The sequence below is a fragment of the Populus trichocarpa genome, chromosome 18, assembly GCF_000002775.5.
Source record: "Populus trichocarpa isolate Nisqually-1 chromosome 18, P.trichocarpa_v4.1, whole genome shotgun sequence".
In the NCBI taxonomy this organism is placed as follows: Eukaryota; Viridiplantae; Streptophyta; class Magnoliopsida; order Malpighiales; family Salicaceae; genus Populus; species Populus trichocarpa.
In genome coordinates, this window is record NC_037302.2 from 14,156,847 (window position 1) to 14,183,400 (window position 26,554).

The following is a 26,554-nucleotide window of genomic DNA, read 5'->3' on the forward strand; positions in this document are numbered from 1 at the left end:
ATATATTGTAGAAGTATAGTAGGTGTTGTGCAATCAATGAATATTTTTCATTTCTTAAATAAAAGTGTATATATACTTCATGAAAGAAATGTTAGAATTATATCTTTATATTCAAATCTAGACTATTGATTTTAATTAACTTAATTTTTATCATTAGATTTGAAAACTAGAAAATATAAAAGCAAAAATCATAAAAAAATTATGTTATATTTTAACCAAAAATAATGAACATGTGAGGATTGAATGATAATGAAAAAAAAATATGCATAAGTGATGAAATTATTATCTGGCATTTTCAACTATATTAGATTTTAACTATGATTGGTTTAATTGTTTTTTTTGTTATGAAATATATTTAGAGTGTTAGAGAATAATATAAATCATATCCTGAGATCTCACTTAACAACTTAAGCTATTGGGTTGAGATGATTCTTTGACATGGTATTAGAGTCTTGATGACCAAGCGGTCTCGAGTTCGAATCTCACCATCCCCATTTATTTGATAAAAATTAAGCACAAGGTAATGTGGATTTATGCAAGTTTCAAGCTCAAAGGGCTTTCACTTGAGGGGATGTGTTAGAGAATAATATAAATCATATGGAACCTCATCTAATAGCTTAAACTTTTGGGTTGAGATGATTCTTTAACATAGAAAAATGATTTAATAGCTGAGTGAATTATAATTTAATTATATTATCTGAATTATCTTTTTATATGATGGTTATAAATACTTTCTTAACATGATTTTGATGAGTAAATAAATTAACATTTTGAGTTGGTCAAAGAAATCAATGCCCATTCTAAACTAAAGTAAAATAATAATCTATATTCATTATTTTATTCATCCCTTGTCAATCAAATAAAGTAAAATATAAAGACATTCTCTTTTTATTATGTCTACCACGCACAACATCATCTTCATTCTTTATTATATCTCGTCTTTTCTGTCTCGGGTGTCTTTATCTCTGTAATTAGCCTACGTTGTCGTTGTTCTTATTGACTGAAAAGCCGCTGACATGTAATTAAGCTGGAGGTAAGGTTTTCAATCCTCCATTGAATGCTCGTTGACAAAGAGGGAAGTATTTTGCAAATTGCAAAATATTGGAGAAGGATTTCATCAGTTCTGTTGGTTTCTTGTTTTACAAGCCGACGCCCTTGTTAGTAAAATGGCCATAGCTCTTGGTAGCAATTAAGCTTCAAATAATGCACCGTGCATATAGCTTTCTAGGATACATGACTTGCCTGGTTTTTTTGCTCAGAATGAATGCAGTTTTTATTTTAAAGATAATCCCGAAATCTGGGCATCTTAATTATGAGCATTTTCAGCTTTCTTAATCCTTGTTTAGCACCATTTATCTCATCTTCAAGTTTCCACGTAAATTTTTGATTTATTTGCAATGGTCTTGCATTATTCCTGTTGTGATTATTGACGACATATATAGCGTGTAAAAATAGATACGAATGATTTTAAGTTGCAAGGAAAAAAGAAAGAATAAACTGTAAAGAAAATTATGATATGAATGATTTAAAAGTAAATGGTTTTAAATTGTTCAGAAATAACATATAAGAATATTTAAATAATTGCTAAACTGACCTAACCTGTAAAGAAAAAAGAATGAAAAAATAACAATAAAAAAATCTTGAAATAGCATCTTTTAGACTTAATTTAGATATGTTCTCGAACTCCATGGGCGCTAATTGGCAAATTTTAATATTAGATTTAAAATTTAGTGGTGTGCTTGTCTTCCTTTGTATATTATTGTTTGTTTTTGTGTTTTAAAAATATTTTAAATTTTTTTATTTTATTTTACTTCAAATTAATATTTTTTTAACGTTTTCAAATCATTTTGATGGGTTAATATCAAAAATAATTTTTTTTTAAAAAAATATATATGTTCTCGAAATTAATATAAGAATATTTAAATAATTGCTAAACTGATCTAATCTGTAAAGAAAAAAGAATGAAAAAATAACAATAAAAATAAAGAAAAAAAATAACAATAAAAGAATCTTGAAATAACATCTTTTAGACTTAATTTAGATATGTTCTCGAACTCTGTGGGCTCTAATTGGCAAATTTTAATATTAGATTTAAAATTTGTTGGTGTGCTTGTCTCTATTTGTAGTTTGTATATTACTGTTTGTTTTTGTGTTTTAAAAATATTTTAAAAAAAATTTATTTTTTTTATTTTTTTCACTTTAAATTAATATTTTTTTAACGTTTTCAAATCATTTTGATGGGTTAATATCAAAAATAATTTTTTTAAAAATATATATTTTTAATATATTTCTAAATAAAATTTTTTTAAAAAATAACTGCAATTAAAACCCATCTCAATCAGGCTATAACTAAGAGGCTAAATAGTCAAGAAAAGAAAAAACAAAGCAAATTGGTTCATTTTAACAAGAGGCTAAAAATAATAGAAAATTCAGGGGAAGAAAACCTCCTATTATTAAGCTGGGGGTAGGAGGATTTGTAACCTAACCTCAAAATAATTTTTTTCTTAATTGCCTTTCCACGACTTGTTAGAATGTTAATTAATTATAGCAGGTTGCTAATTATCGAACATAGTTAGGTGTCCGTCCAATATTCCATTCGTTTCTTCTGTCCTAACTCTCGTTTTTTTTTCTATTTTGTTCCTAGACAGTAATCTAATATTAATTAATTATGAACACTCATCTTTCATTGAAATGTCAAAGCAAGTATGATAAATCCAATCGAAGCTTTTCTATTTCATGTTTTGATAGTTAGTACAGTATAGTTTTGTGGTGGAAAATCATGCAAGTGGACTGCAAGAACTAGTTACAGAATCATCATGCTCTTAAAACCCATGGTGAAAGACTCAGAAGCCAGCCCAGTTGTCGGCTGATCATCATTTAATGCTTTCTCTCTTTTTTTTCCTGGGTAGTTTGACTTGTGAGGCCTATACTTAGTTTTTCTCGTACGCAGTTTGAATCAAGAATTCACTCTTGGGCAAATTTAAGGTCTCCTTGACAATGACCTCTAGAAGACTAATTGATTTCAAAATTAGTTAGGAAAGGAATATGGTGACAAATTGTAGATGGAGTGTCAAAGACTAACATAAGATTTTGATTATTGTACCCGGAAACGTAGTGTGATGGCAAAAGACTTTAGATCTGCACAACAGGTTTCGAGTTTGAGTTAGGATGTGTATCTCTTGTAAGAGCCTGGGACAGCCGGGGTTTTACTCGCTCACCTGGACCCATAAAGTATGTTTTCCGGGGATAGGGTTTCCTCGAATAAAAAAAAAAAGATTTTGATTATTTGTATCATCCTTCTGCTGATTATCAATGGAAGTCAAGACCTTGTTGTGCTGAAAGAACATGCCTTTTTATATCAGTTTTCCGATTCCGATATGAATATCTCATCTTCAATCAGATTAACAGGATGGATTAATTATCTGATTAGAGCCTGGATTGTTTCCACAAGCTACATAATCATTGTTTTCTCATCCCTTTCCTAGACTGGACATAACATGGAGTAGAACAAAAGGGTAAGCAAGCAGGGCGGTTACAGAATTCTCAAATCTTGCGCGATGCATAATTTGTTGGGGCTCGTAAGCTTCCATAATCAAGATTCAGGGAGCCGAATTTTGGACAATGACTGTGCTGTTACGAATCAGAGTGGTCCATTTCAATCTAGTTTAGGTCACCATGACATTGTCCCATAATAGACTTTAGGATGAAAAATTATGTAAATTTAGGACCACTTTACGATAAAAAGCCTAAGCCTGTTTAGTATTATGATAGTAGTTGTTTTAAAAAATATTTTTTACTTGAAAATATATCAAAATATTTTTTTTTATTTTTTAAAATTTATTTCTGACATTAACGTATCAAAACGATATAAAATTATTAAAAATATTTTAATTTAAAACAAAAAAAATATAAAAAAAAATATATTTTTTATAATATTATTGAAATGCAAAAGTAATCAGCTCAAAGTATAATCAATTCCTGATGATATTGATGTTGTAAGTGGTAAAATAGAGATACTGATCATAACTATTTTATCTTGCAATGAAGTAATTAAATAGCAGCATTAGATGATAATTGAATTTGCTGTAGAAGTTTGGTGATGTATCGTATATAACACCCTACTTCTTTGGAAACGAGGAACAAGATTCACTGTTGAGAGTGACATTGTTAAAGCTAGGTCTTTAAGGAAGGAAAGGACCAGAGAAAGTAAAATTATTGTAAGTGCTAGGTCCGGTTCTGATTCTCATCAACTTTAAAAATTATTGAAGTTTTATATAATTATTAATTTTAAAATTTATAAAATTAATTAAGATATGCACAAATTAACTTGAATATTCATATTAATAATAATAATAATAATAATAATAAATTCTTGAAAGTGGATCCTATTCTCAACTACTACTGAAAAGGTACTTGTCTATACTGCATAATGGAGCTGGAGCAAGCAGGCAAAATAGGTAGGTAATCTATGCTAGCTACTAGCTTGAAACAAAGTCATGGGCCTGTCATTACTTATTTTAAATGGGTTTTTTTTTTTCTTGAGAAAATAATGGTATGATTTAGAGCAGCCTTGCAAGGCCTCAAGGTCTAGGCCTGAATGGCCTCATCTATATTAACACCCTTATTATGAGCTATCTAATACCCATAACACACACCTTAATATATTTATTTATTTTTGGAATTTTGAGAAGTTAAAGTGTGTTTCACACCACTAAATCATTCATCATCGCATACAAAGTTCAGTGGATCAAATTTATTGATTTAAGTATTAAAAGATTTTATAATTTAAAAAAAAACCTGTTTTTTCATGTCAAATCCAGAAAGAAAAACTTATATTCAAACTCAATTATCTTAGACGAGACATAATAATAAAAAATCCAATCCAGTCTGAAGTTTTCATGGCTTTATCAGTTAACATTTTTTATTAGCTGGTCCAATATTTATATTTTCTAATACTAAATATCAAAATTATAAAATTTGATTCCAACAATCATAATCATATTCAATGACTACCATTTTTTCATAGTTTTGGGTCTCAATGTGTTTTGACTTATTTAGAATTTATGATAAAGTTGAGACTCCAACACGAGATCCCATCCCTTTTATTTGTGCAAGAGTACCACTGACCTTTGAGATCTCCTATTAAATGCAATAATTTATCCTTATATATATAAAAAGGTAGAGCATAATTTATCTTGGATTACATTATCGAATACAGAATTCTTTCAATTCTTAATTTCAACTTCATCTTTTATTTCAAATTTTAATTGCTATTATATTCGCTTACAGACAATCCACTGATCGACAATGAGTAATTGTCTATGTATCTATTATTTAATTTAATGATCAGACAACTCTGCAAAGTGTTGCAATACCATAAAATATATATATGGTGGGTCTTAATTATAAATCTCATGATCACACCACTTCTCTTCTTCGATTATAGACCTGTAATGTGATCTCATGCCCGTAATTGTCATACTCGGTCTAAGATCAAACCTGGAAAAGCATAATCCCTCTAAGTAATCTAAATCAATCAATTTTTTTATTAAAATAATATTTTTTTAATTTTTGATATCATTCAGGTTATATTAATTTATTATATCAATTATACCAGATTAATTTACATGCATCTTGTTAGAGAATAATATAAATCATATCCTGGGACCTCACCTAACAGCTTAAACTATTGGGTTGAGATGGTTCTTTGACATGGTATCAGAGCCTTGATGACCAAGTGGTCTCGAGTTCGAATCTCACCATCCCCATTTATTTGATAAAAATTAAGCACAAGGTAATGTGGGCCTGTGCAAGTTTCAAGCCCAAAGGGCTTTCACTTGAGGGGGTGTGTTAGAGAATAATATAAATCATATCCTGGGACCTCACCTAACAGCTTAAGCTATTGGGTTGAGATGATTCTTTGATACATCTCAACTAATCCTCCATGAATTATATTTAAACCTTCTCTTGCATGATAGAAAATGCCATTTTTTGAGACCTATCATGTCATTTCAACAGTATGCTTCTCTTTTTCTTAAAGGTCTAAGGATATAGTATTGAATGGACTAATGATCTGAACAATTATCTGCCGCTCTTATCTTTTTTTATGGTCCTACAATATGTTCTTGAATGGACTAATAAACTAAGTATATATTGCCTGAAGGTCTGCCCCTCTGCTTGAGAGGGAGCTTTGAGGGCTCCATGTGCTAATTTTGGTAAAAAAATAAACTTATTAAAGCACATCTATCTTTTTCCAAGACAGAGAAGGAAGGCTTAACTAAAACATGTATGCCACAAGAAATATCTCCCAACTCCGTATGGAAATAGCAAGGTTTTAGCATGATCGGGCAAGTTTGAGTTGAAAATCAGCATATAGAGGACAGCATATAATTGATTTTTTTTCAAAGCATGAGATATATCTTATTTATCAATCTCTCATTAATTAATCTACGAAAAATAAAACTCGAAAATTAAATCTACATTTGATAACATTCAAGCAAATTAAATCGTAGAAGTAGTTTGACATCAAAGAAACGATATATTTCTTAATTTTATTAACGTTCTAAATTCAAATAAATATCGAGACTAACATGCATATCATTCATAAGAGTTTATTTCTCTAAATGAATGCTCTTAAAACCATATTAAAAATTGATTTAATTTTAGTTAGTATGTGTTATATGATTCAAAGATTACTGAAATATATAAAAACGAAAACACATCCAACTCTCAGGCTTCTTTATTTTCATCAGTAACCTTCAAAGAATATCTACTAGTTTATAATTAAATTGGTCGAGTTCTAACATATATGCTATTTGTTTCATAGATTTAATTTATAATATCTTCGATACTGCTGTCAGCATGGACAGGCATGGACACAAACAAAATAAGGAACATATAGTAGATACAGAAAACTTTATATATATATATATATAATTTGTGGGATATGCTACGTTAGATACGAGCTTTGCCAGGAACATGTCGGAGTCAGTCACGAAACTTTTGTCACTGGAGAGCTACGTTGTTAAGCAAAACAAGTTTTGTCACAAGACAGCTTCTTTACAGTTAAATTGTTTTGTTTTTTACTTTGAAACAACAGCATATGGCAAAAGCAGATCGATCCTTGAAATGTTGGTTCATGTAAGGCTATTATAAAATAATCTTTATACAAAGTATTAAATGTATATATGGTTTATTACAAAAACTAAAATAACTCAGTTATTTACGGTGCATCAATACATAGTTTACCGAACTACAGTAATAAAAATATTGTTTTGTCCTTTCATGAAAAACTCAAATCACATGGTTTTAGGGGTATGAAAGTAGTTTTCGGGTATATTTGGGAATGCGGTACCTTAAATTTTGAAAGTTTTTTTGCTTAAAATAATTTTTTTATGTTTTAGAATCGTTTTGATGTGCTGATGTCAAAAATAATTTTTTAAAATAAAAAATTTTATTTTGATGCATTTCTAAGCGAAAAATACTTTGAACCGTCACCGCTACCACAATCTCAAACATATCCTTTATGGGATTTATTTGTCATTGTCATATTTATTAGGGGTTAAATAAATATTTTTACGTTTTGCATGAACAGTGTAATAATAAACATTCCCTTAGAAGTTAAAAAAATAAAACTGGGTATGAAAGCATTTTACTATTTTTCTCCTTCGTATGCACAGTGAAATAACCTCTTTGCACTTATATTTTTCAAAAGTAAAACTGATGATGAGGGCTATTTGGGTCTTTTCCATATGGTTTTTTTGTGTTATTTTCAGTTATATAGTTTTGTTTTGAAAGGGATAAATAGATATTTCACTTAAGATTACTGCAGTAAAAACACTCATACTTTTTAATTTTTTGTTATTAATTAATATAAATTCATGTTATACTTGTTAAATAATATTTATATAGTCTTATTTATTAAGAGTATAATAATACTTTCAGTTTAACCTATGTATATTTTATATATATTTAGTTTAAAACTAATCACTCATAATATACAGATTATTCAGAATTCTAACCTTCTTTTTATGTTTAATCTTAATTATTTTAACAATACTATAACTAATCCAATAGTTCAATTAATTAATGATTCACTAGTTAAACCAATAACATAATTATCTAGCTAGTGGCTTGATATGTCTCAGTAACAATGGAATAGAACCAAATTTGAACAGGCACCAAAACCTTCGAAATGTCTTGTACAAAGACTGTGCAGGGAGAAAACAAGAATTAACTGAGGATTGTTAGTCTCAATTCTCAGCAACGGAGGGCCCAAGCTGCCTGTCGAGAGAGACTATCATTAAAGATAAAATAATTGAGGGGATGGACCGCCAACTCCCAAGATAAGGTTTTTAGGGAGCACAAAGGCACCCAAGAAAGAATATGCCAATGCTTTCATCCTTTATCCTCCTCCAGGCATTTCTTCATTTCATAAATCTGTCAAAGCTTTCAAAATGAAGTGACATGCGTGCTCAAAAAAAACACAGAGAGAAAATTAAAGTCGGATATTTCACTGATTGATGCAGGTTAAAGCATCATAAAAACAACAAAAAATCACATCAAGATTGAAGATATACTGAATTGGGATAAAATAAAAAATTACTAAATTGACTCGATCAATAACTTTTGTGACTAATTTTATGGTGTGAATAGCAACGTGCTGACTCCCCCACCAAAAAAAACAAAACTTGTGTAGAATCTCGATGTGTGTCTAATCCTTTGTTAACAAGATAAATAAATATTAAGAGATTTTTTCTCGATGTATTGGGATTTTTCAGCTAGAAGAGACATCAGTCACAATAATTTTTTTTCTCCCTTTCAGGTATGAAAATTAGAGAGAAATGACCAAAGAGTATATTCTAATCCGGGGATATGCCATAAAAAGATCCGAATCCTCTATCTTTTTCAAAGGGCTAAATAGTCCAATGATTAAAATTCCACCTCTGACGACATATATATCCCTAGGTTGGGGGTTAGGGAGACCACCAAGAATAAGATCAATTCAACCAAAAATATCATTTTCAGTCTTATCGTGACTTTATGTATTTTATAATATTTTTTTTAAAAAATATTAAATTGATATTAAATAAAGATTTTAAATAATATTAAATTGTAAGTTTAATAAAGAATATATATATATATATATATATATATATATATATATATATATATATATATATATTTCACATCTTTTGCGGTGATTGGGGTCATGCATGTTTTTGGCTTTATTTTCTGACCTTAATAAAGAATAATACTGATAGGTAGTAGATATTGATCAATAGGGCATGGATATTCTCTAATGCCTTGGAATTATACCTTGCCTCATTAATGAAGATATCTCTTTAGGTTTGCCTCATGATGCTTCCAGGTTGAGCTCAGATTATTTGATAGGGAAGTAGAACTTAAAAAAATTATTTATTTAAAATAAAATAAATGTTACACTATTCTATATTTAAACACAAATTAATAAAAAAATCTAAATTTTTTTTGGACCCGAGCCTCTACTTGTCTCTTTCTAGTTCTATCTCTTAACGTTATGTATTAAAGTATTTTTTTTTTAGAAATTTATTAAAATATTAATTTAAAAAATAATTTTTTTTTAATGAAACACCGTGAGTCTCCAAACGGCTGGGCATGGTCTCAGCTCTCTGGCCACTTTTAGATTATTATTTTTTATTTGATGTTATTTAATTTTCTTTTCCCTTCTGTATTCAAAGAGACTACTGTCAAGTCTGAAGAGTGGGGCAGGGAGATTGAATTAACTTCAGCCCTCATAAATTAGCTAAATTACACGACTTATCATTTTAGATAAATGTATTCAAAATGACCTCGGTGACAAGTTGAAATGTTATCATTTTAGATAAATATATATTTTTTAGATAAATATTTTAAAAAACTAAAAAGATATCATTTTAGATTAAAAAAATTAATTAAATCTCACAAAAATTTGATCAGGTTAATACAAAATCAAACACAAACTAAGTCAAGTCTTGGATATATAGGTTATTGGGTCGAGCAGGTTTGATAATGCTAAGGGAATTTGGGAGGAAAACATAAGAAAAATAAATAAAAGCAAGGATTAAAAATGTTGATCTACCATTGCTTTTCATTAGAAATTCAAAGGTAGAGGACCGAAATGAATATTTTGAAAAATTATAGAGTTAGTATTGGGAAAATTAAAACAATAAAGGATTAAAAAACACAAATATAAAAGACAGGGACCAAAACGTACGTCACAAAAAGTACACATAAATAAACAATAAATCTATTGTTTTTGTCTTTATCAAGAGAATAAAACCAGAGATATACCCTTTGATGAAATGGACACAAAATTGGATATTCCAAACCCTTCGAATATTCTTCTCTTTACCGTTATATCTCCCCCTCTCCTCCACTTCCTCGTATTCTCCCACACTCTCCCTCACTCTCTCCCATTTTCTCAGCAACCAAACACCCCCTCTCGAAATGAAATTCGGCAAAAGCTTAAGCAACCAGATTGAAGAAACATTACCTGAATGGAGAGACAAGTTTCTCTCTTACAAAGAACTCAAGAAGAGATTGAAACTCATCGAGCCAAACAATAACAACAGCACAACCAAGAACAATGGAGACTCCCGGCCGTTGAAAAAGCCAAGATTCGCCGCCGCAGAAGGTGGTGGAGGAGGAGATTGCAAGGAAGGAAGTATGACAAAAGAAGAGATTGATTTTATTAAGCTGTTAGATGATGAGCTTGAGAAATTCAACAGCTTTTTTGTTGAGAAAGAAGAAGAGTACATCATCAGATTAAAGGTATTTTTTTTGTTTTTCAATTTCTCCTTTACGATCTTGTTTGGTTTCCGATAAAATCTTTAATTCTCCGAGTTGATGAGAGAAATTTAATTGTTAATCTGGAATAAGTTACTGTGACGGCGTTCGTTGATGAAACGGTGTCGTTTTTCGCTGTTGGATGCTTTTACTGTAACGGACAGTTAAAACCGTTAGTTGCCAGGTGTTTGGGATAGACAACTGGCACGCAACCCCTTAAATGTGGTTGTAGGAAGCAGGCAATTATGCTTTGGTATATTCTTTGAAAGCATCTACTTATATATATATGAAAATAATGTCAACCACTGAAAATTATTAGGGCCCATATGGGTTTTTGGTATCATAACTAATGGTTTCTGAATGCATTCATTTAGATGCTGATGATCTATGCTAATTATTGCATGAATGTGATTATTAAATGGTTTACGGGGTCATTTAGGTGGTCAAGTGGGTGCGTTGAGGTGGGTTTTTTTTTGTGATCTTGGTGTGATTTTTATAAGAAAATATATTTCAACTAATGAATTTTGATATTATATTTGTGATGATTAAAATTTGGAAGAATGTATCACACACCACATATTATTATTTGTGGTGAAATGCAAGTGCAAGGAGATATTTTATGCGTCTATAACTTTTGATTTGCCCATGAAAGTAACTTGAATGGTTGGAAGTCGTCTTCTTGTGGTGAATTGATGGAAATCATTCTTTTGTGTTTTCCTGTGCTGTGCTATATATATTGATGCGAGGAGACGTTAATTGAAGATAAGAAGAAGAAAGGTGTGGATTTGCTTCTTAGGCTAGATTTTCAAGCCATGACATAATTTAGGGATTTTAAATAGATTATGAACAGAGTCTAGTTGAGGCATGAATATAAAACTCACCCTGCCAGGTCAATCCGGGATTTTCATGTCTAATCGTTTTTTTAACTAAAACAACGCTGTTTTAATTTATTGTTTTTTTAAAAAATCAAAACCCGAGTCATGTCACTGATGCATTGGCTGCCCATGCCATGACTTGGTCCTGGGTTGCGTCTTATAACCATGAGTTGAGGTTTGTTTTTCAAGTCCGTGGGTCCTGTTTATTTGGGATGGTGGGTAGAGATTGTTCAGAATAATAAACTTGAGTTCACTTTATACTTTGTTGGCTTCCGTTTCAATAACTATTTAACAAGAAAGGAATAAGATGCTAAAGTGTCTTAGGTATTTGAGATCTGTTTTTGCACCATATGTCAGTTAAGTAAAGATAAAATCTGCCCATTTGCTAGGAAAATTGAAGATTTGTGATTGTGATGCAGGAGTTGCAAGATAGTGTGGCAAAGGCAATCAATTCCAATGAAGAGATGATAAAAATTAGGAAGGAGATTGTAGATTTCCACGGAGAGATGGTTTTGCTGGAGAATTATAGTGCTCTGAACTATACTGGTACGAACATTCATAACTACTGTAATTAACTTATTGCATTTGTTTAATTATATTGCCACAATACAATCATGGCTAATCTTTGCTTGCTTCCAACAGGATTGGTAAAAATACTGAAGAAATATGATAAAAGAACTGGTGCTCTCATTCGCCTGCCCTTTATCCAGAGGGTGTTGCAACAGCCTTTTTTCACCACCGACCTGCTCTACAAGCTCGTTAAAGAGTGTGAGGCAATGCTCGACCGCCTCCTCCCATTGAACGAACTGCCGCCATCTTCAGTTGAAGCAGCTGATGGGGATGATGACTTGTGTGGTGATCCTTCGACCTCTTCAACCACCACAAATGATGACCTACCCAGATTCCCAAGGGAACTTGCAGAGATTGAACTTATGGAGAGTTCATCTATGAAGAGCACCATATCTGCATTGCGTGTTCTAAAGGAAATTCGAAGCAAGAGCTCCACTGTTAGTGTTTTCTCATTGCCACCACTTCAGATAAGCGGATTGGAGGATGCTTGGAAAAAGGTTCCTATACTTGAACAAGAAGCCAAGTAGCAGGATTCTGGGGGATTGTAGGCTTGCCCCCCTCTATTCTGTAAAATTTCCTTCTAAAAGAAAATCTCTTTCAAGTTACCTTTCATGCATGGATTATGCATATCTTCGATACTAACACATAGTAAGATGTTAATTAATTAATGAATCTTCTAAGCACAAGTATGATGTACAGCCGAAACCTTTGGCCTTCATATATTTCTGTTCACTGTCTTCTGAGTTTGGTTGTGTTTTTTCGCTTCACATTTCTTCAGCTATGATAATGAACCTAATTGTTTGGCTTGCTTTTCTATGATTATCACACATTACTGATCGAATTTTTAAAAAGGTCTTTCATGTTTGAACCAAAATATTATATCTTTTAACTCGTTTTCTGAAATTCAAAAACCCAAATGATAATACTAAAAATAAATTAGTTCTTAGGACTGTGTTTGTTTACTATGTGTGTGGTGTAAATTAGGCTCGGGGTCAGCCTAGGATCCAATCGACTACCCCTAGGATTCAATCGACTTGAAACTTAACCTAGACCGGGTTTTATAACAAATAAGGGAGTTGACCCGATCCTGAAATGATTCTATAAAAAATCTAGGTTGATTTAAATTTTTTTAAATGATGTTTTGGCTTTTTTTCTTAAAAATTTTTTAGTTAACTTACTCGATGGATAACCCAAATCTTATCTCGGGTCATATTTAATAACCATGTTATCATCTAAACTAAGCTTTCAAAATTATTTTTGAAATTAAAGCTAATGAATCCCTAAAATGAAAGTTATTTGAGTTTAAAACTTGTATAGATTCACACTAACTTGTGTTTATTTTTTTATCAAATAGAATGGGTAGTAAAATTTGAATTCATAACCGATTAATCAATAAAATTATAATATTAAGGGATAAAATTTAAGTCCTCTAGCTTTGGTTACTTTCCTTGTTGCATTCAATATCCATATCCACCGGATATCTTTCAAATATATAAACAGTTAAGAAATTCAATCTTTTCACGCACTCCTTGTTACTTTATAAATTACTGTTGATTTAAGCAAATTGATTTATAGATACAAAACTTGTGTAATCCCTCTTTCTTTTATCTGTTTCAAACTTACCAAAGCTTAATTTTAACTAATCAATTCCGTAATTACTATATTAGTGTGCAAAGTTACATATAACTCAACAAACTTAGTCTTTGACGTGCAGCTGCTAAGGAGGATAGAATCGCAGCATCGGAAGAGGTTTAAAATGATCATGCCAAGAAATATTTATATTCGAAAATGGAGGTCTTATAGTGATAAGAGCAAAAATGTCTAAGAGTGCATGTCTGAGTTCGATCTTTTTTGTGCATGCCTGTCATCCCCGCGATGCCTTATATGTTTACTGGGCTTGCAGGATGTTCAGTGGGCCCGGAGATTAGTTGTGGTGCGTATAAACTGACTCGAACATCCCGAGTTATATATATAAAAAATATATATCGAGCCCTGTGGTTACTCATATGATGATCACTGGAGGCTTACATGGTCGTTAACTTCAGGGTCTGTGGGATTAGTCGAGGTGTGCGCAAGCTGGCCCGGACACCCACATTAAACTATATATATATATATATATATATAAGAGTGCTTGGATGATGAAGTTGTAGATGTAGCAAAGCTTCATAACGAAGCACTCTCTAAAGTGTTTACAGACTCAGACAATGTTTAACATAATATTGTAATATAGTAACCATATAATACATTATAACACCTTGCATTAAATAGCAAAATAGCATATACAATAATAGTTATCAAACTCGGTCAAGATTGGTGAGTTGACCTGGAAAATTTAGAAACTGAAACCTAATTTAAATCGGTTTCTACTTAAATTGGACAAGATATTTACCTAACTAAATTCATTTCATCTAATCATGTTACCAGATTTTTTTCCGGTTCCAGCAACCCCTTCAAGAGGTCCAGCTTTCCTTTCACCGGTCGGTCTGGCCCAGGAATGGGAGAGTGGTTGAGTGGTCAAAAGCGACATACTCACCAACTTCTTTGATGAGACAAATCCTATGAGATGACGGTCTTATGAAACACACAACTCCAGAAACTGCCTCTCCTTTGATTAAAAATAAAAAGAAACTAAAAGAGAAGAAAGGACGAAGGCAAATCCACTGACAAAGCATCTCCCCGCACCCGTTGCTCTAGCATAAACGCCAACTACTAAATTGGACTTGGCACATTGAAAGTGAGAAACTGCACTTCAAGAAGTTTGTATGAGGATTGTTTGGTAATGCAATTAACGAACCAGGATTTTATAAGTAATTATATATATATATATATATTTTTCTAAAAATGTTGGATTGAGGAAAATATTCAGGAATAAACTTCCCAAACTCTCGGGCGCATTGACCTAGCACCACCAGCCCCAAACACGCCTCAACATAGGCGCGCTAGGCCTGACACACTGACAGACCCAGTAGCTTGGTTTGACGCTCTGCTAGGTCAATATAGGTGGGCCTGACACACAACTCTCGCGGGTGTCGAGCCTAAGGCTTTTTGCCATCTTACCTGGGGCATGATCGAGTGCTTTATGCTCTCCTAGGCCTAACGTGTGACCGGATCACTACAACCATGGATTTAAATAAAACATCTAAATCTAACGTCATACCTCCACAGATTTTACATGAATCTTAGAGGAATTATTTCTTAACAAATAGACTTAATTAAACAAGTTTATACTCCACTAAAATCATTAGGTGAATTAAGATCTCTCATGGCACATAATGTTTTCGTGTCCTAGCTTGATAAAATGAGTGAAACACAACTCACAATATAAAATTGATTTATAAGGATGAAATGACTCTCCAACCCCTCAACTCTAGTAAAAGGACAAGGTTCATAAGCTATAAATACCCCATAAACCACTCAGGTAAATGATTCATAATCTCTTCATTCGTAATATTTTTAGTATATATATTTCAGAATCTATCTCTCTAAAATATCATTATATTTTTTCTCTCTAAAAAAATACTTACTTAAACATTTGAGAGTCCCTAAATCTATAAAAAAACTTTTTATAGGTACTAGCTATCAACCATCTTAACTTACCAGACATTAGGTACAATCTATCAATCACCTTAGCTAGGGAGAAATGATCATATTGCTAGAATCAAGAGATTAACCAAGTATCCGTCATATAAGTTTTGCTCGTAAGTTACTTGAGTTTTTTTGGACATCATTAATGATGCAGGGTGTTTTTTAATAAAAAATACATCAAGATAATGTTATTTTTTACTTTTAATATTATCACATTAAAATTATTGAAAAGGATATAAAAGCATATAAATTTAATATTTTGTTAGGTGAAAAATCATTTTAAAAACACGTTGATTTGCAAAAACAACCACTCTAACTAATAGCCAAGTCCTCTCCTCTCTAAACCATAGGAGATAGTTGCACTTTACTATTCTATTCCTCTTTTTGTTTTTTTTTTTAAAAAACTCAAGCCTGAAAGCGACAACTTGAATGAAAAACAATAGTCCGAAGGAAATCATGTAAATAGATAAAGGAGTCGACAGTATTCTCTTTTCTTTTTGCTACTATATTGTGCTCTGGAGATCTGAAACGGTGAGACAAGGAGTTCCCTTGGAGAAGGTCGTTGAGTCACTTTCCGAGATCAAACCCGTCCAATCAACAGCCAAGAAGAATAAAAAAAAGAAAAACGTTGTTTCAATAAAAATATTTGATCCGGGTTGATCTAACAACCTGTATACTGCCCGATAATATAGTGATCTAAGTTTTTTTCTGAGTTATTCCTAGAGTCGGGTCTAATACCTAGTCTAGATGTTTGGAATAAAAAATGAAAACAGAGAGGTAGAGGGGTTGAGATCGCTTCAATTGCTTTTGTTGGGTTTCTTTGGAAACAGGCTATGATTGCCAGAGGTGGGCGTAAGGCTTCTCCTTTGCTTGGGTGAATGAGTTTTGGATCTGTGCATGATTCTACGCCTCATCAATGAAATTCAAGTATAATTGTGCATTTGCATTCTTGTCATGGTGACAATAAATTAGGTATGCAACATTTTGCATCTTTTTTTGAGTTCATGCTCGAACAAAAACCATACTTTTCACACTGTTTTTGCCACCTACCCTTTAATTTGTTGTCTTTTTGCCCATTAATTTTATTGTCACTAAATGCTTGCACCAAAAGATTTGAAGGGAGTAGTATTAGGTGATTTCCACGTATTCAAGAACTACAAATTTTGACTTTCCATTACAAAGAATGTTCTTCATATATATTCTACCTCGAAAGGCATGTAAGATTCATGGAATATATAAATTTGTATATGATGGTAGGGTACCTTCTAAGCAACATGGAAATTATACTGCTGGCCACTAGCCTACCCTAACAAAAACAAAACAAGATAATCATCGGTTAATTGATATGTCAATCCAAAGAAATTAAGCAATTAGATCATACATGTGTGTGTGTTCAAGGTGATTAAAAAATTAAGGGAAAAATCTGTGGAGTTGTCCAAATGGTGAAGGAAAAAAAAGAAGAAATTATGCATCTTCCACTCTGCTCCTGCAAACAAAGAAAGATGAAAAAAAGCACACCACTATTTCTATGGTGTCACGCGTTTCCACTAACAAAAGAAGGTTCAGCGGCCCAAAATTCAATGAAATGGACACCAATTAAGGGAAGTGGACTGAGCAATTTAATTATGGTTATAAATACTATGATGTTATGCGAATTCAAGTAGTAATTAAGCAAGACGAGAGAAAGTTATAGAACAATGGAAGGGTTATGGCTGGTTGTTATGGTGATTTTTGTTATGGCTTTGTCTGTGGAAAGCCAATTGAAAACAGGGTTTTATTCTTCTTCATGTCCGAAAGCTGAGGCCATAGTTAGGTCCACAGTTGAATCATACTTCAAGAAAGATCCTACCATTGCAGCAGGATTGCTCAGGCTTCATTTTCACGACTGCTTTGTTCAGGTTCTTGACCTATTTATTCTCCACTCTATCCTTTAGCTTATTTTAAACGCAAGATAATGATCAGTGCTATGGACTAACATGAATCTTATACAGGGCTGTGATGGTTCAGTGTTAATTGCAGGCCGGTCTTCTGCTGAGAGAAATGCGTTGCCAAATCTAGGATTAAGAGGGTTTGAAGTAATTGATGATGCCAAATCACAGATAGAGGCCTCATGCCCTGGCGTGGTCTCGTGTGCTGATATACTAGCATTGGCTGCTCGTGATGCTGTGGACTTGGTAAATGATCTCTTCGCCCTCAATTTCCAATGCATGAATAAAATTAAAGAGCAAGAAATATATTCTTATGCATCGTGTGTTTGTTATAAAATCTCAGAGTGATGGTCCAAGTTGGTCAGTCTCAACAGGTAGAAGAGATGGCAGAGTCTCTTTATCATCCCAGGTCTCAAAATATTTACCTTCTCCTCTAGACTCCATTGCGGTCCAGAAGCAAAAATTTGCTGACAAAGGCCTTGACGATCACGATCTCGTAACTCTCGTTGGTATAAATTTATTTCTTTCCCATTCCAAGTTAGCATTCGTTTACTTTCTTGAAACATAAGAAATGGAGACGAACGAAAATAGAGGAGATATATCTCCATTTACCTCATATTAGCATTCGGTAACTTGTTTCTGTTTCAGGAGCACATACCCTAGGCCAAACACACTGCCAGTTCATACGGTATCGCCTATATAATTTCACAGCAACAGGAAATGCAGATCCAACTATAAACCAATCATTCCTATCACAACTTCGAGCTCTGTGCCCCAACAACGGTGATGGCACAATACCAGTTCCATTAGATAAAGATAGCCAGACAGATTTTGATACAAGCTTCTTTAAGAACGTACGTGATGGTAATGGAGTTTTGGAGTCTGACCAGAGACTTTGGGATGATGCTGCAACACGAGATGTTGTGAAAAAATATGCCGGCACCATAAGAGGACTTTTGGGACATAGGTTTGACATTGAGTTCAGGCAAGCCATGGTTAAAATGAGTAGCATTGACGTGAAAACTGGGACAAATGGAGAGATTAGAAAAGCTTGTTCAAAGTTCAATTAATCAATCGAAGGAGTGCTGCAACATAAAAATCTATACACGGAATTACTGTAATATATGTGTACGTGTGTGTGACGATGGATTTCTGAATAATTAATCAAGAAAATAATTCTAGTTTTATTTTCCTAACTTAAATTTGAGTCTTGTAATTTGAAGGTTTCAAATTCAGAATATAGATAAGAATTACAATTTAGAGGACGTGAAGGGAAGGAACATCCCTTAGATTGTGACTTTAAAATTCAGTAGACGTTGTTTAGTGTTGAAAATTCATAGTTTTATATTTTTAAAAATTGACCCATATTTCAAAGAGATTTGTTTAAGTTCAAATTTTAAAATCATTATCTAATATAATTTATTAATCTAAATATACCATGATGATGATAATGAAAATTAATACTCTCATCTTGGTTAGGTTAACTTGCAGATAAAGAGGTGAACCCATGTTTTTGATAAAAATTATGTTGCTTGGAATTTTTTTTCTTAAAATAAAATGATCTTATTTTTACTAATAATACATAGTTTAAAATGTAACCAGGCTCTAATCAAAGAGTTATTAGTTAATTTCTTAGATAAGATTCTAAGTTAATAAATCATCAAATTATATATATAAAAAAATATATTGATCCGCGCTCTGGGTAAATAACAATGCTAAGTCAGATCCAAAATAGTTTTGGATCTGGCTGCAAAAATAGACCCAATAGCATTGGGTCTAGCAGAAAAACTAGACCTAATAGCATTGAGTCTAGTTGCCAAACTAGACCTAATAATATTTGGTATGACGGCCAAGAAGTTCAAAAGCTGCTGGATTTGACTAGATAGCAGGATATTGGGTATGGGGACAAGATCTAATGTTAAGAGAAAAAAAATTCAACCCAATCCAATCTCAAATGAAAAAAAAATTATCATCGCCCAACTTTTATACAATATAAAAAAAGTCTCATCAATTTATTTTCTCTTTATCGTATGAAAAAAAAATTAAAAAAAAAGAGAGAATAATCTAAAGAGGCAAAAAAATACAATTGAAAATATCTGGTGGCCCAACCAAACCCAACACCTTTTGGAAGCGATTTGAGTCTAGTTTCCAAGCTAGATCCAATAGTTAGGTCTGGTTGTCAAGCTAGACTCAACAATTTTTGGCACAGAAAATAAAAAGACAACGCCTCAACAACACTTTTTGACTAAAAAACAGCACACATAACGCCTCTCAAATGCTATAATGTTATCCACAGTTAAACAATTTATATCTATAATATGATGCACAATACAATAATTCCATGTCTATAATATATACACAATATTTTTTTCACACTTTTAAAATATAGTCTAATATATTCAGGCCCCGTTTGTTTACTGGAAAGTAGTTTTCTTTTAAAAAGTGAATTCCGGAAAAGTGAATTATTTTCTGATGTTTGATAGTGTAATGGAAAATAAGTTGGAAAACACTTTCCAGTGTTTGATTATGTCATGGAAAATGAGCTGGAAAATAACTTATTAATGTTTTATTTTTCTCAAGTTTATTAAAATAACGAGGAACAAATCTTACAAATTAAAAAGTTAAATGAGAATAAAATTGAAAAAAAATTATAATTTCATAAATTATCTCAAATAAAATAAATAATAATCAAAATAATAGAGATCAAATCTAAAAAAAAAAGATGAAGAAATTAAAATAATAATAATTAACATTTCATAAATTATTTCAAATAAAATAAGTAACAATAAAAAAAATAAGAATTAAATTTGATACATAAAAAATTTCAATAAAAAAATGATAAGGAAAAAGCAAATAACAATTATAAAAATGAGGACCAAAGTTAATATAAAAATTAAATTTTAAGAGATGAAATTGAAAAATAAATATTCAAAACAAAATATATATAGCAATCAAAAGTTTGAGGATCAAATTTGATATAATCAGCAAATAATATGACATTTCTAAATTTTTCACAATTTCCGGAAAGTGTTTTTCGCCTAAATTTTCTAGGAAAACACTTTTCTGGAAACCAAGTTAAATTTTTCTTTGACTAAAAAATATTTTCTATTAATCAATTTTTTTAATGATAAATAAATACAGAAAAATTTTAAAAATAGTTTTTTAAAAACCATTTTTCAGAAAGAAACAAAGATATCGTCAGTTCTTAATGAAGTATATCTAGCATACTCAGCCTTTTCTAGAAGGACATTGATTGAAAGGTACACGTAGGGCACTCACAAAATAAACGTCATTCACTCATGCTTGATGCTTATTTTAACATCCAGCATTTCCTCCCCTACTAGAAACTTAAATTAATAAATTTAAAAGCATTAACAAGAATCAAATCCATCAAGTGCTTAAAAATCGAAGAAATCAATAATCCTGTTTCACTACAAACATTAAACAAGAAAATATGACTGAAAGTGAAATTCATGTAGATGAAACAATATATATATATATATATATATATATATATAAGTTAACAAAGTTTTCAAAAAAAGATCACATAAACTCTATTCGGTAATTTTATTGGTGTATATTGTTTTTTTCAAGAAATCTAGGTTTATAACTCTTAAATAAACTAGAAAATTAATCTAAATAAATTAGAAAATCTTGAAAAAAATGAAACAAAAATAAAATTATTAAATTTATTTCTTTAAATGAAATAAAAAATAAAATAATTAAGGAAAAAATATTTTTTCCTTGGAAACCTACTGCATCATGATCATTACTACAATTACAAGTCTCAAAAAACACACTACCCCACACCATATATTAGTCTCAGTTTCAATACTGTATATAAAACTCCATAGATAGACCAAAAGAAACAGTAAAGGAGAGGAGAGGAGAGGAAACCCGTAATCCATTATTATTCATTTCTCCCCTTTTCCATTTATTTAGACAACCTGCTACAGTCGCACAGACAGGAAGGTAGAGACTACTATATCTGTGTCTGTCCCTTTGTCTTCAAGAGTACTTAAACCGCCAGTTGCAGGCAAAACATCTTTCTTTTATCGCCAACTACTTTAGTTAAAGAAGGCTTCTCTTAAACAGCTCTTTCATTCTTCATCAAATTTTCTAACTTAACTGTCAATTTCTAGTATTTGTAGACAAAGATGGCTTCTCTCACACCAATCTCTCAAACCCAGTTTTTATTTAACAAACCCCTCCTCAAATCCTCATCTCCTCGTCTTGAAACTTGTTTTCAATCAAGTTTTGTGTCGAAAAGGTTGTGTTTTCAATTGAAAGTTCCAGTCTTTGATAGAATGCCTTTGAAAAATACTGCTGTTGTGGCTGCTACAACGGCTGAGAAGCCTAAGAAGAGGTATCCAGGTGAGGCAAAAGGGTTTGTAGAGGAGATGAGGTTTGTGGCTATGAAGTTGCATACAAGGGAGCAAGCAAAGGAAGGGGAGAAGGAGGTGAAGGAGAAAGAAGAAGAAGCTGTCCGTAAGTGGGAGCCTTCTATTGATGGCTACTTGAAGTTTTTGGTTGATAGCAAGTTGGTTTATGATACCCTTGAAGAGATTGTTGAAAAAGCTTCTTTTCCTTTTTGTAAGTTTGATTCTTGTTTTAAGGTTCTTTATTTGATGATATGTTTGCCTGGCTTTAAATGGTGGATTTGTTTATCTTTGGGGTGTGGCAATGGTTGTCTTGTTTTGTTTCGATGATTGTTATTGGGTTGCTTGAAGGATTGTGTTACTGATAGTCTTTTGGTTTGCTTATTTGTTTGGACTAGTAGTTATGGATGTGGAACTTTGACTTCATAATTCATAAATTGCCTTTAGTATGAGGTGTGGGGTACCGTACTTGGATAAACAGGTGATTCTGCTAAGAGTGGGGTATGGCATTTTGAAAGAGAAACTGATGGTGCTCAATGTCTTTTCTGGTTAATGATCATAATCATTCACAAACCTCAGACATACTTTTACATTTACCACTCCATGTCTATATAGTGCATGGGGTGGGATCATTTTGCTGGTGTTTTGGTTTTCTTGTTTTTATCATCAATGCATCCCCAAGTTCCCTTTTGCACCGTTTGTGACTTGTGAACATTTTTGTAGACCATGGAACATTTTCTTGTCTATATACTATACGCGTGTTGACTTTTGCCTTGTGACAGAGCTTAAGACCTGAATCCCATTTTATCTTTTCCTGTAGATGCTGAGTTCAGAAACACTGGACTGGAAAGGTCTGAAAAGTTGGCAAAAGATTTGGAGTGGTTCAAAGAACAAGGCTATAACATTCCCAAACCTTCTTCTCCTGGTGTTACCTATTCACAGATTCTGCAGGAATTGTCAGAGAAGGATCCTCAAGCATTTATTTGTCACTTCTACAACATATATTTTGCACACTCTGCTGGTGGTCAAATGATTGGGAGGAAGGTAAACAATTAGTATTTAACCTGAAAGAAAAGTGCCCATATTTTTTCATGCTACATGACAATTTTTGCATGGATGGAGCTATTTTTGTGGCTCCATGCTTAGCTGTTGGGTTGATTTGATATTTGGTACTATTTGATGTTTGCACGCAAGTAAATCTTGAAGTGTCTTCTCTTTTCCCTCAAGAGTCACCATCTGTATACTGGCTGTGATTAAGCTTTATTTTCTTATATATCAGAATCAATCTAGGAGATATCCATGTTTACGCAATACATTAGGGGTTTTCTAATGAATTAGGAATTGCCAATTATGGGCTGGTTTGGAAAAAGGTTGTCTGGCAGCAGCTATGCAGATATAACCCAGTGCGTGCCTGTTACTGGCACTGGCAAGTGGCAACAGTTTTCAATGCGCTCAACTCTTTTCATTTTTGAGATATGTCTTGAAAAGCAGCTAGGTAATATGGATAATTGTCTTAGTATTTGAGGTAACATACTCACATTTACCATTTTGTTTTACATCAGGTAGCTGAGCAGTTACTTAACAAAAAGGAGTTAGAATTCTATAAATGGGATGGTGACCTTTCCCAGCTGTTGCAGAATGTCAGGGACAAGTTGAATAAAGTTGCGGAGGTTTTTTTCTCGCTAGTCCCACAAAATTGTCTTGTTAATCTCTTACCACTAATTTAAACCTTGTATTGATCCTGACAATTTAACCGTCAAATGTCAATATGACCATCTTACTTTTCCTCTATGAACTTTTTGTTATGGGTTCTATGACCTGGTAGATAATGTGTTAATTGTTGGGATTGCTCAGGGCTGGACCAGAGAGGAGAAGGACCACTGTTTGGAAGAAACAGAGAAATCATTCAAGCATTCAGGGGAGATTCTTCGCCTAATATTATCATGATGTTTATAATTGCTTGTAGTCTTTTGTAATGGTGCAAGCCTTAAAATGTTGAAGTTGTTTCTTTTGCGTGGTAACTTTACTTCCATTGAAATCATTTGACTTCTGTTATTGTGTAAAGAACTTCATTCAATGTACAAATAAATTCAACAATCATTTGGCCAAGCTGTAGTGTGGAAATGCTGTAGACATTTTTTTTACTTTGGTGGCATGAGCTGCTTTAAACTTTTGTTATAGAATAAATTCAAGTCATCTGCTGCTGAAAACTGGTTTCCAAACCTTTATGTCATGAGGGATTAGATGAGGATGGCGTAATGATAACAATGTTGAAGCTTGTCTTATGCCTATGCAATGCGAACTTAAGCAGGTATATATCAGGAGACCATTTAGGCCCTCCATGATGAAAAGCAATGATGCTTAAGAACAGTTTGCTGAACTAAACATGTGACAACCCAGATCCAGTTCCATGTTTTTCTCGCATAGCCTGAACTTGAAGGCTGAGCGTATGCGTGAGAGAGTAAGAATACTGCATCTGGATTCCTTGTCTATTTCCCATTCTGTTGTGCCAAACAAATCACTCTATACCTTTGGTTTCTTTCTCAGCCTCGAATTTAGATTCTCCAATTTCAGTGCTTATGCATACCTTGTTAGGATGCTTGTACAGCTATAATAATCTACACCTTGTGCCTGCTGCATTGGGATTTGGAGAGGTACATTGCACATCATTTTCAGGCTAGAGACCTTGGATGTGGATGTCTCGAGATGTGGATGTCTCGAGAAGTAAAGAAAACTATCTTCAGGCTGGCCTTAACTCCCCTCTTCACCAACCCATAAGGCAATAACTTCCATATCATACTGTTGACAAGGACATGGTTTCCAGGCTGGTGAATTATTGCCCTCGCCGCATAATTATTGCCCAACCCCCAATCAAGAAAGGCCATGATAGATGATGAATTAGCAGCCTTGTAATATATTTAACAAGAAAAAGATACTGTAACAGGTCTGAGCACGTTTTTTTAAAAAAATTGTTTTTATGATGGGGCCATTTGTTTATTTTTCTTCTTATCTCCTTATATATGGTAGGAGAGTCGATAAGATAAAGCAACTCCACTCTTAGCTCCCTCTTACAAAGAGGGATATATCACAGACAAAATGGTCAAACACCTCTCACTATTTGGGCTCGTCTTTGTCTTCTCCTCCATAACATTCCCACATTCTAGCTCTATCTCGCCTACCTTGCAGCCTCGTCCTCTGAAATCCTTTTATCCCAAAAATATTCAGGTATGGAGCTATCAAAATTAGCATTTCTTTTGACATGATTTTGATTCACATTATTCAAAGAATCTGTACACAAATTTGTTATTTTTTCTTCATATACTATATCTTTTTCCCACATAAATCTCAGGCTGCAAAGAGCTGTCCATACGAACTTGTTATAAAGACCAGTTGCTCCTCTACAACTTACACCAGAGACAAAATCAGCCTAGCTTTTGGTGATTCTTATGGCAATGAGGTTAGTATGAAACCTAGTTTACTATATGGGATTTGAACATGTTTCCGGTTTGGGTTCATGTCTGTTTAGTAGCTAAAAAGATGTAAGAAAAATACAAGGAAACCAACAACATTCTTGTCGTTTCCAGCAAAATAAGAGCAGAGCGTCTCTAGTGTAATCAGATTTTCATGGCAACAGATCTTGACATTCAAAATCTAAAATGAACCCATTAAAGGAAAATAAATCTAGATAAAGGGTCTGATCTGATTTTTGTGTATTTTAAATTTGATTGATAAATTGTTTTAGGTCTATATCAAGAGACTTGACGATCCATCTTCAGGAACATTTGAGAGGTGTTCAACAGATTCATTCCAGATAAATGGACCATGTGTGGATGATGTTTGCTATCTATACATGCTGAGGACAGGAGCTGATGGCTGGAAACCTGAGAGCGTGAAGATCTACGGTTCATATACCAAGACTGTGACATTCAACTACAACAAATTCCTTCCAAATGGGGTGTGGTATGGGTTTAATGTCTGTGGTCGTGCATCTGAGTCAGCAATTATGTAGTTGACAATGTGATCATGTTGATGATTGTTGTTGTGTTTTGTTAAACACATTATGGTAAATCATTAATAATGGACTCCGCATATACTGAGGATTTGCCGGCCTAGAAAGTTTTTTTAAAAAAATAAGTGAAAATTAGCTTGATTAAACTTAAGGAACATTACAGGTCAATTTACCGACTTAATTTAAAAGAAAAATCTTTTTAAAAATGAAATGTATAACAAAAAAAAAACTATCATTTAAAAGAGAGACCCCCTAAATAAATAAATAAATAAAGGGATATTAATCTAAATACAAATAAATTAAAATTTTGAAAAAAAAAATATATAAAACAAGCATAAATTGAAAAAAATTAGAAAAGACTAGGCGCTGCTAGGATTGGCAAATCAGGCTAACCCGTCTAAC

At 32.5% G+C, this 26,554-nt stretch overlaps 4 protein-coding genes across 5 annotated transcripts; all 4 read left to right on the forward strand.

Annotated features, from left to right (window-relative positions):
- The first annotated feature begins 10,302 nt into the window (after positions 1-10,302).
- LOC7459893 (SPX domain-containing protein 1) lies at positions 10,303-12,994 on the forward strand. The gene is made up of 3 exons (XM_002324617.4): positions 10,303-10,791; positions 12,101-12,227; positions 12,324-12,994. The coding sequence occupies exons 1-3, from the start codon at positions 10,318-10,320 to the stop codon at positions 12,776-12,778; spliced, it is 1,056 nt and encodes a 351-aa protein (XP_002324653.4). The 5' UTR covers positions 10,303-10,317; the 3' UTR covers positions 12,779-12,994.
- A 4,306-nt stretch (positions 12,995-17,300) lies between these two features.
- On the forward strand, positions 17,301-18,949 carry LOC7459894 (peroxidase 25). Its single transcript, XM_002324618.4, has 4 exons — positions 17,301-17,734; positions 17,828-18,010; positions 18,108-18,273; positions 18,413-18,949. Exons 1-4 carry the CDS (start codon positions 17,534-17,536, stop codon positions 18,832-18,834), a joined length of 972 nt encoding a protein of 323 aa, XP_002324654.4. The 5' UTR covers positions 17,301-17,533; the 3' UTR covers positions 18,835-18,949.
- Positions 18,950-21,600: 2,651 nt separating this feature from the next.
- Positions 21,601-24,252, forward strand: LOC7459895 (heme oxygenase 1, chloroplastic). Of its 2 annotated transcripts, XM_002324619.4 has the most exons (4): positions 21,603-22,357; positions 22,964-23,187; positions 23,706-23,813; positions 23,998-24,252. In XM_002324619.4, exons 1-4 carry the CDS (start codon positions 21,922-21,924, stop codon positions 24,088-24,090), a joined length of 861 nt encoding a protein of 286 aa, XP_002324655.2. In that variant the 5' UTR covers positions 21,603-21,921; the 3' UTR covers positions 24,091-24,252. The 2 variants fall into 2 exon arrangements, with proteins under 2 accessions (XP_024446511.1, XP_002324655.2); XM_024590743.2 differs by lacking the exon at positions 23,706-23,813 and having other exon boundaries at positions 21,601-22,357.
- A 921-nt stretch (positions 24,253-25,173) lies between these two features.
- Positions 25,174-26,243, forward strand: LOC7459896 (embryo-specific protein ATS3A). Its single transcript, XM_002324620.4, has 3 exons — positions 25,174-25,368; positions 25,493-25,600; positions 25,886-26,243. Exons 1-3 carry the CDS (start codon positions 25,240-25,242, stop codon positions 26,150-26,152), a joined length of 504 nt encoding a protein of 167 aa, XP_002324656.1. The 5' UTR covers positions 25,174-25,239; the 3' UTR covers positions 26,153-26,243.
- Positions 26,244-26,554: the final 311 nt, after the last annotated feature.

Bases quoted from the DNA above. Each gene is read 5' to 3' on its own strand.
- LOC7459893 (XM_002324617.4), top strand. From the start codon at position 10,318: ATGAAATGGACACAAAATTGGATATTCCAAACCCTTCGAATATTCTTC. The intron at 10,792-12,100 runs GTATTTTTTTTG...ATTGTGATGCAG, and splicing joins AGTACATCATCAGATTAAAG to GAGTTGCAAGATAGTGTGGC. The intron at 12,228-12,323 runs GTACGAACATTC...TGCTTCCAACAG, and splicing joins TAGTGCTCTGAACTATACTG to GATTGGTAAAAATACTGAAG.
- LOC7459894 (XM_002324618.4), top strand. From the start codon at position 17,534: ATGGAAGGGTTATGGCTGGTTGTTATGGTGATTTTTGTTATGGCTTTG. The intron at 18,011-18,107 runs GTAAATGATCTC...ATAAAATCTCAG, and splicing joins CTCGTGATGCTGTGGACTTG to AGTGATGGTCCAAGTTGGTC. The intron at 18,274-18,412 runs GTATAAATTTAT...TTTCTGTTTCAG, and splicing joins CGATCTCGTAACTCTCGTTG to GAGCACATACCCTAGGCCAA.
- LOC7459895 (XM_002324619.4), top strand. From the start codon at position 21,922: ATGGCTTCTCTCACACCAATCTCTCAAACCCAGTTTTTATTTAACAAA. The intron at 23,188-23,705 runs GTAAACAATTAG...GTTTTACATCAG, and splicing joins GTCAAATGATTGGGAGGAAG to GTAGCTGAGCAGTTACTTAA. The intron at 23,814-23,997 runs GTTTTTTTCTCG...GGGATTGCTCAG, and splicing joins AGTTGAATAAAGTTGCGGAG to GGCTGGACCAGAGAGGAGAA.
- LOC7459896 (XM_002324620.4), top strand. From the start codon at position 25,240: ATGGTCAAACACCTCTCACTATTTGGGCTCGTCTTTGTCTTCTCCTCC. The intron at 25,369-25,492 runs GTATGGAGCTAT...CATAAATCTCAG, and splicing joins TTTATCCCAAAAATATTCAG to GCTGCAAAGAGCTGTCCATA. The intron at 25,601-25,885 runs GTTAGTATGAAA...AAATTGTTTTAG, and splicing joins GTGATTCTTATGGCAATGAG to GTCTATATCAAGAGACTTGA.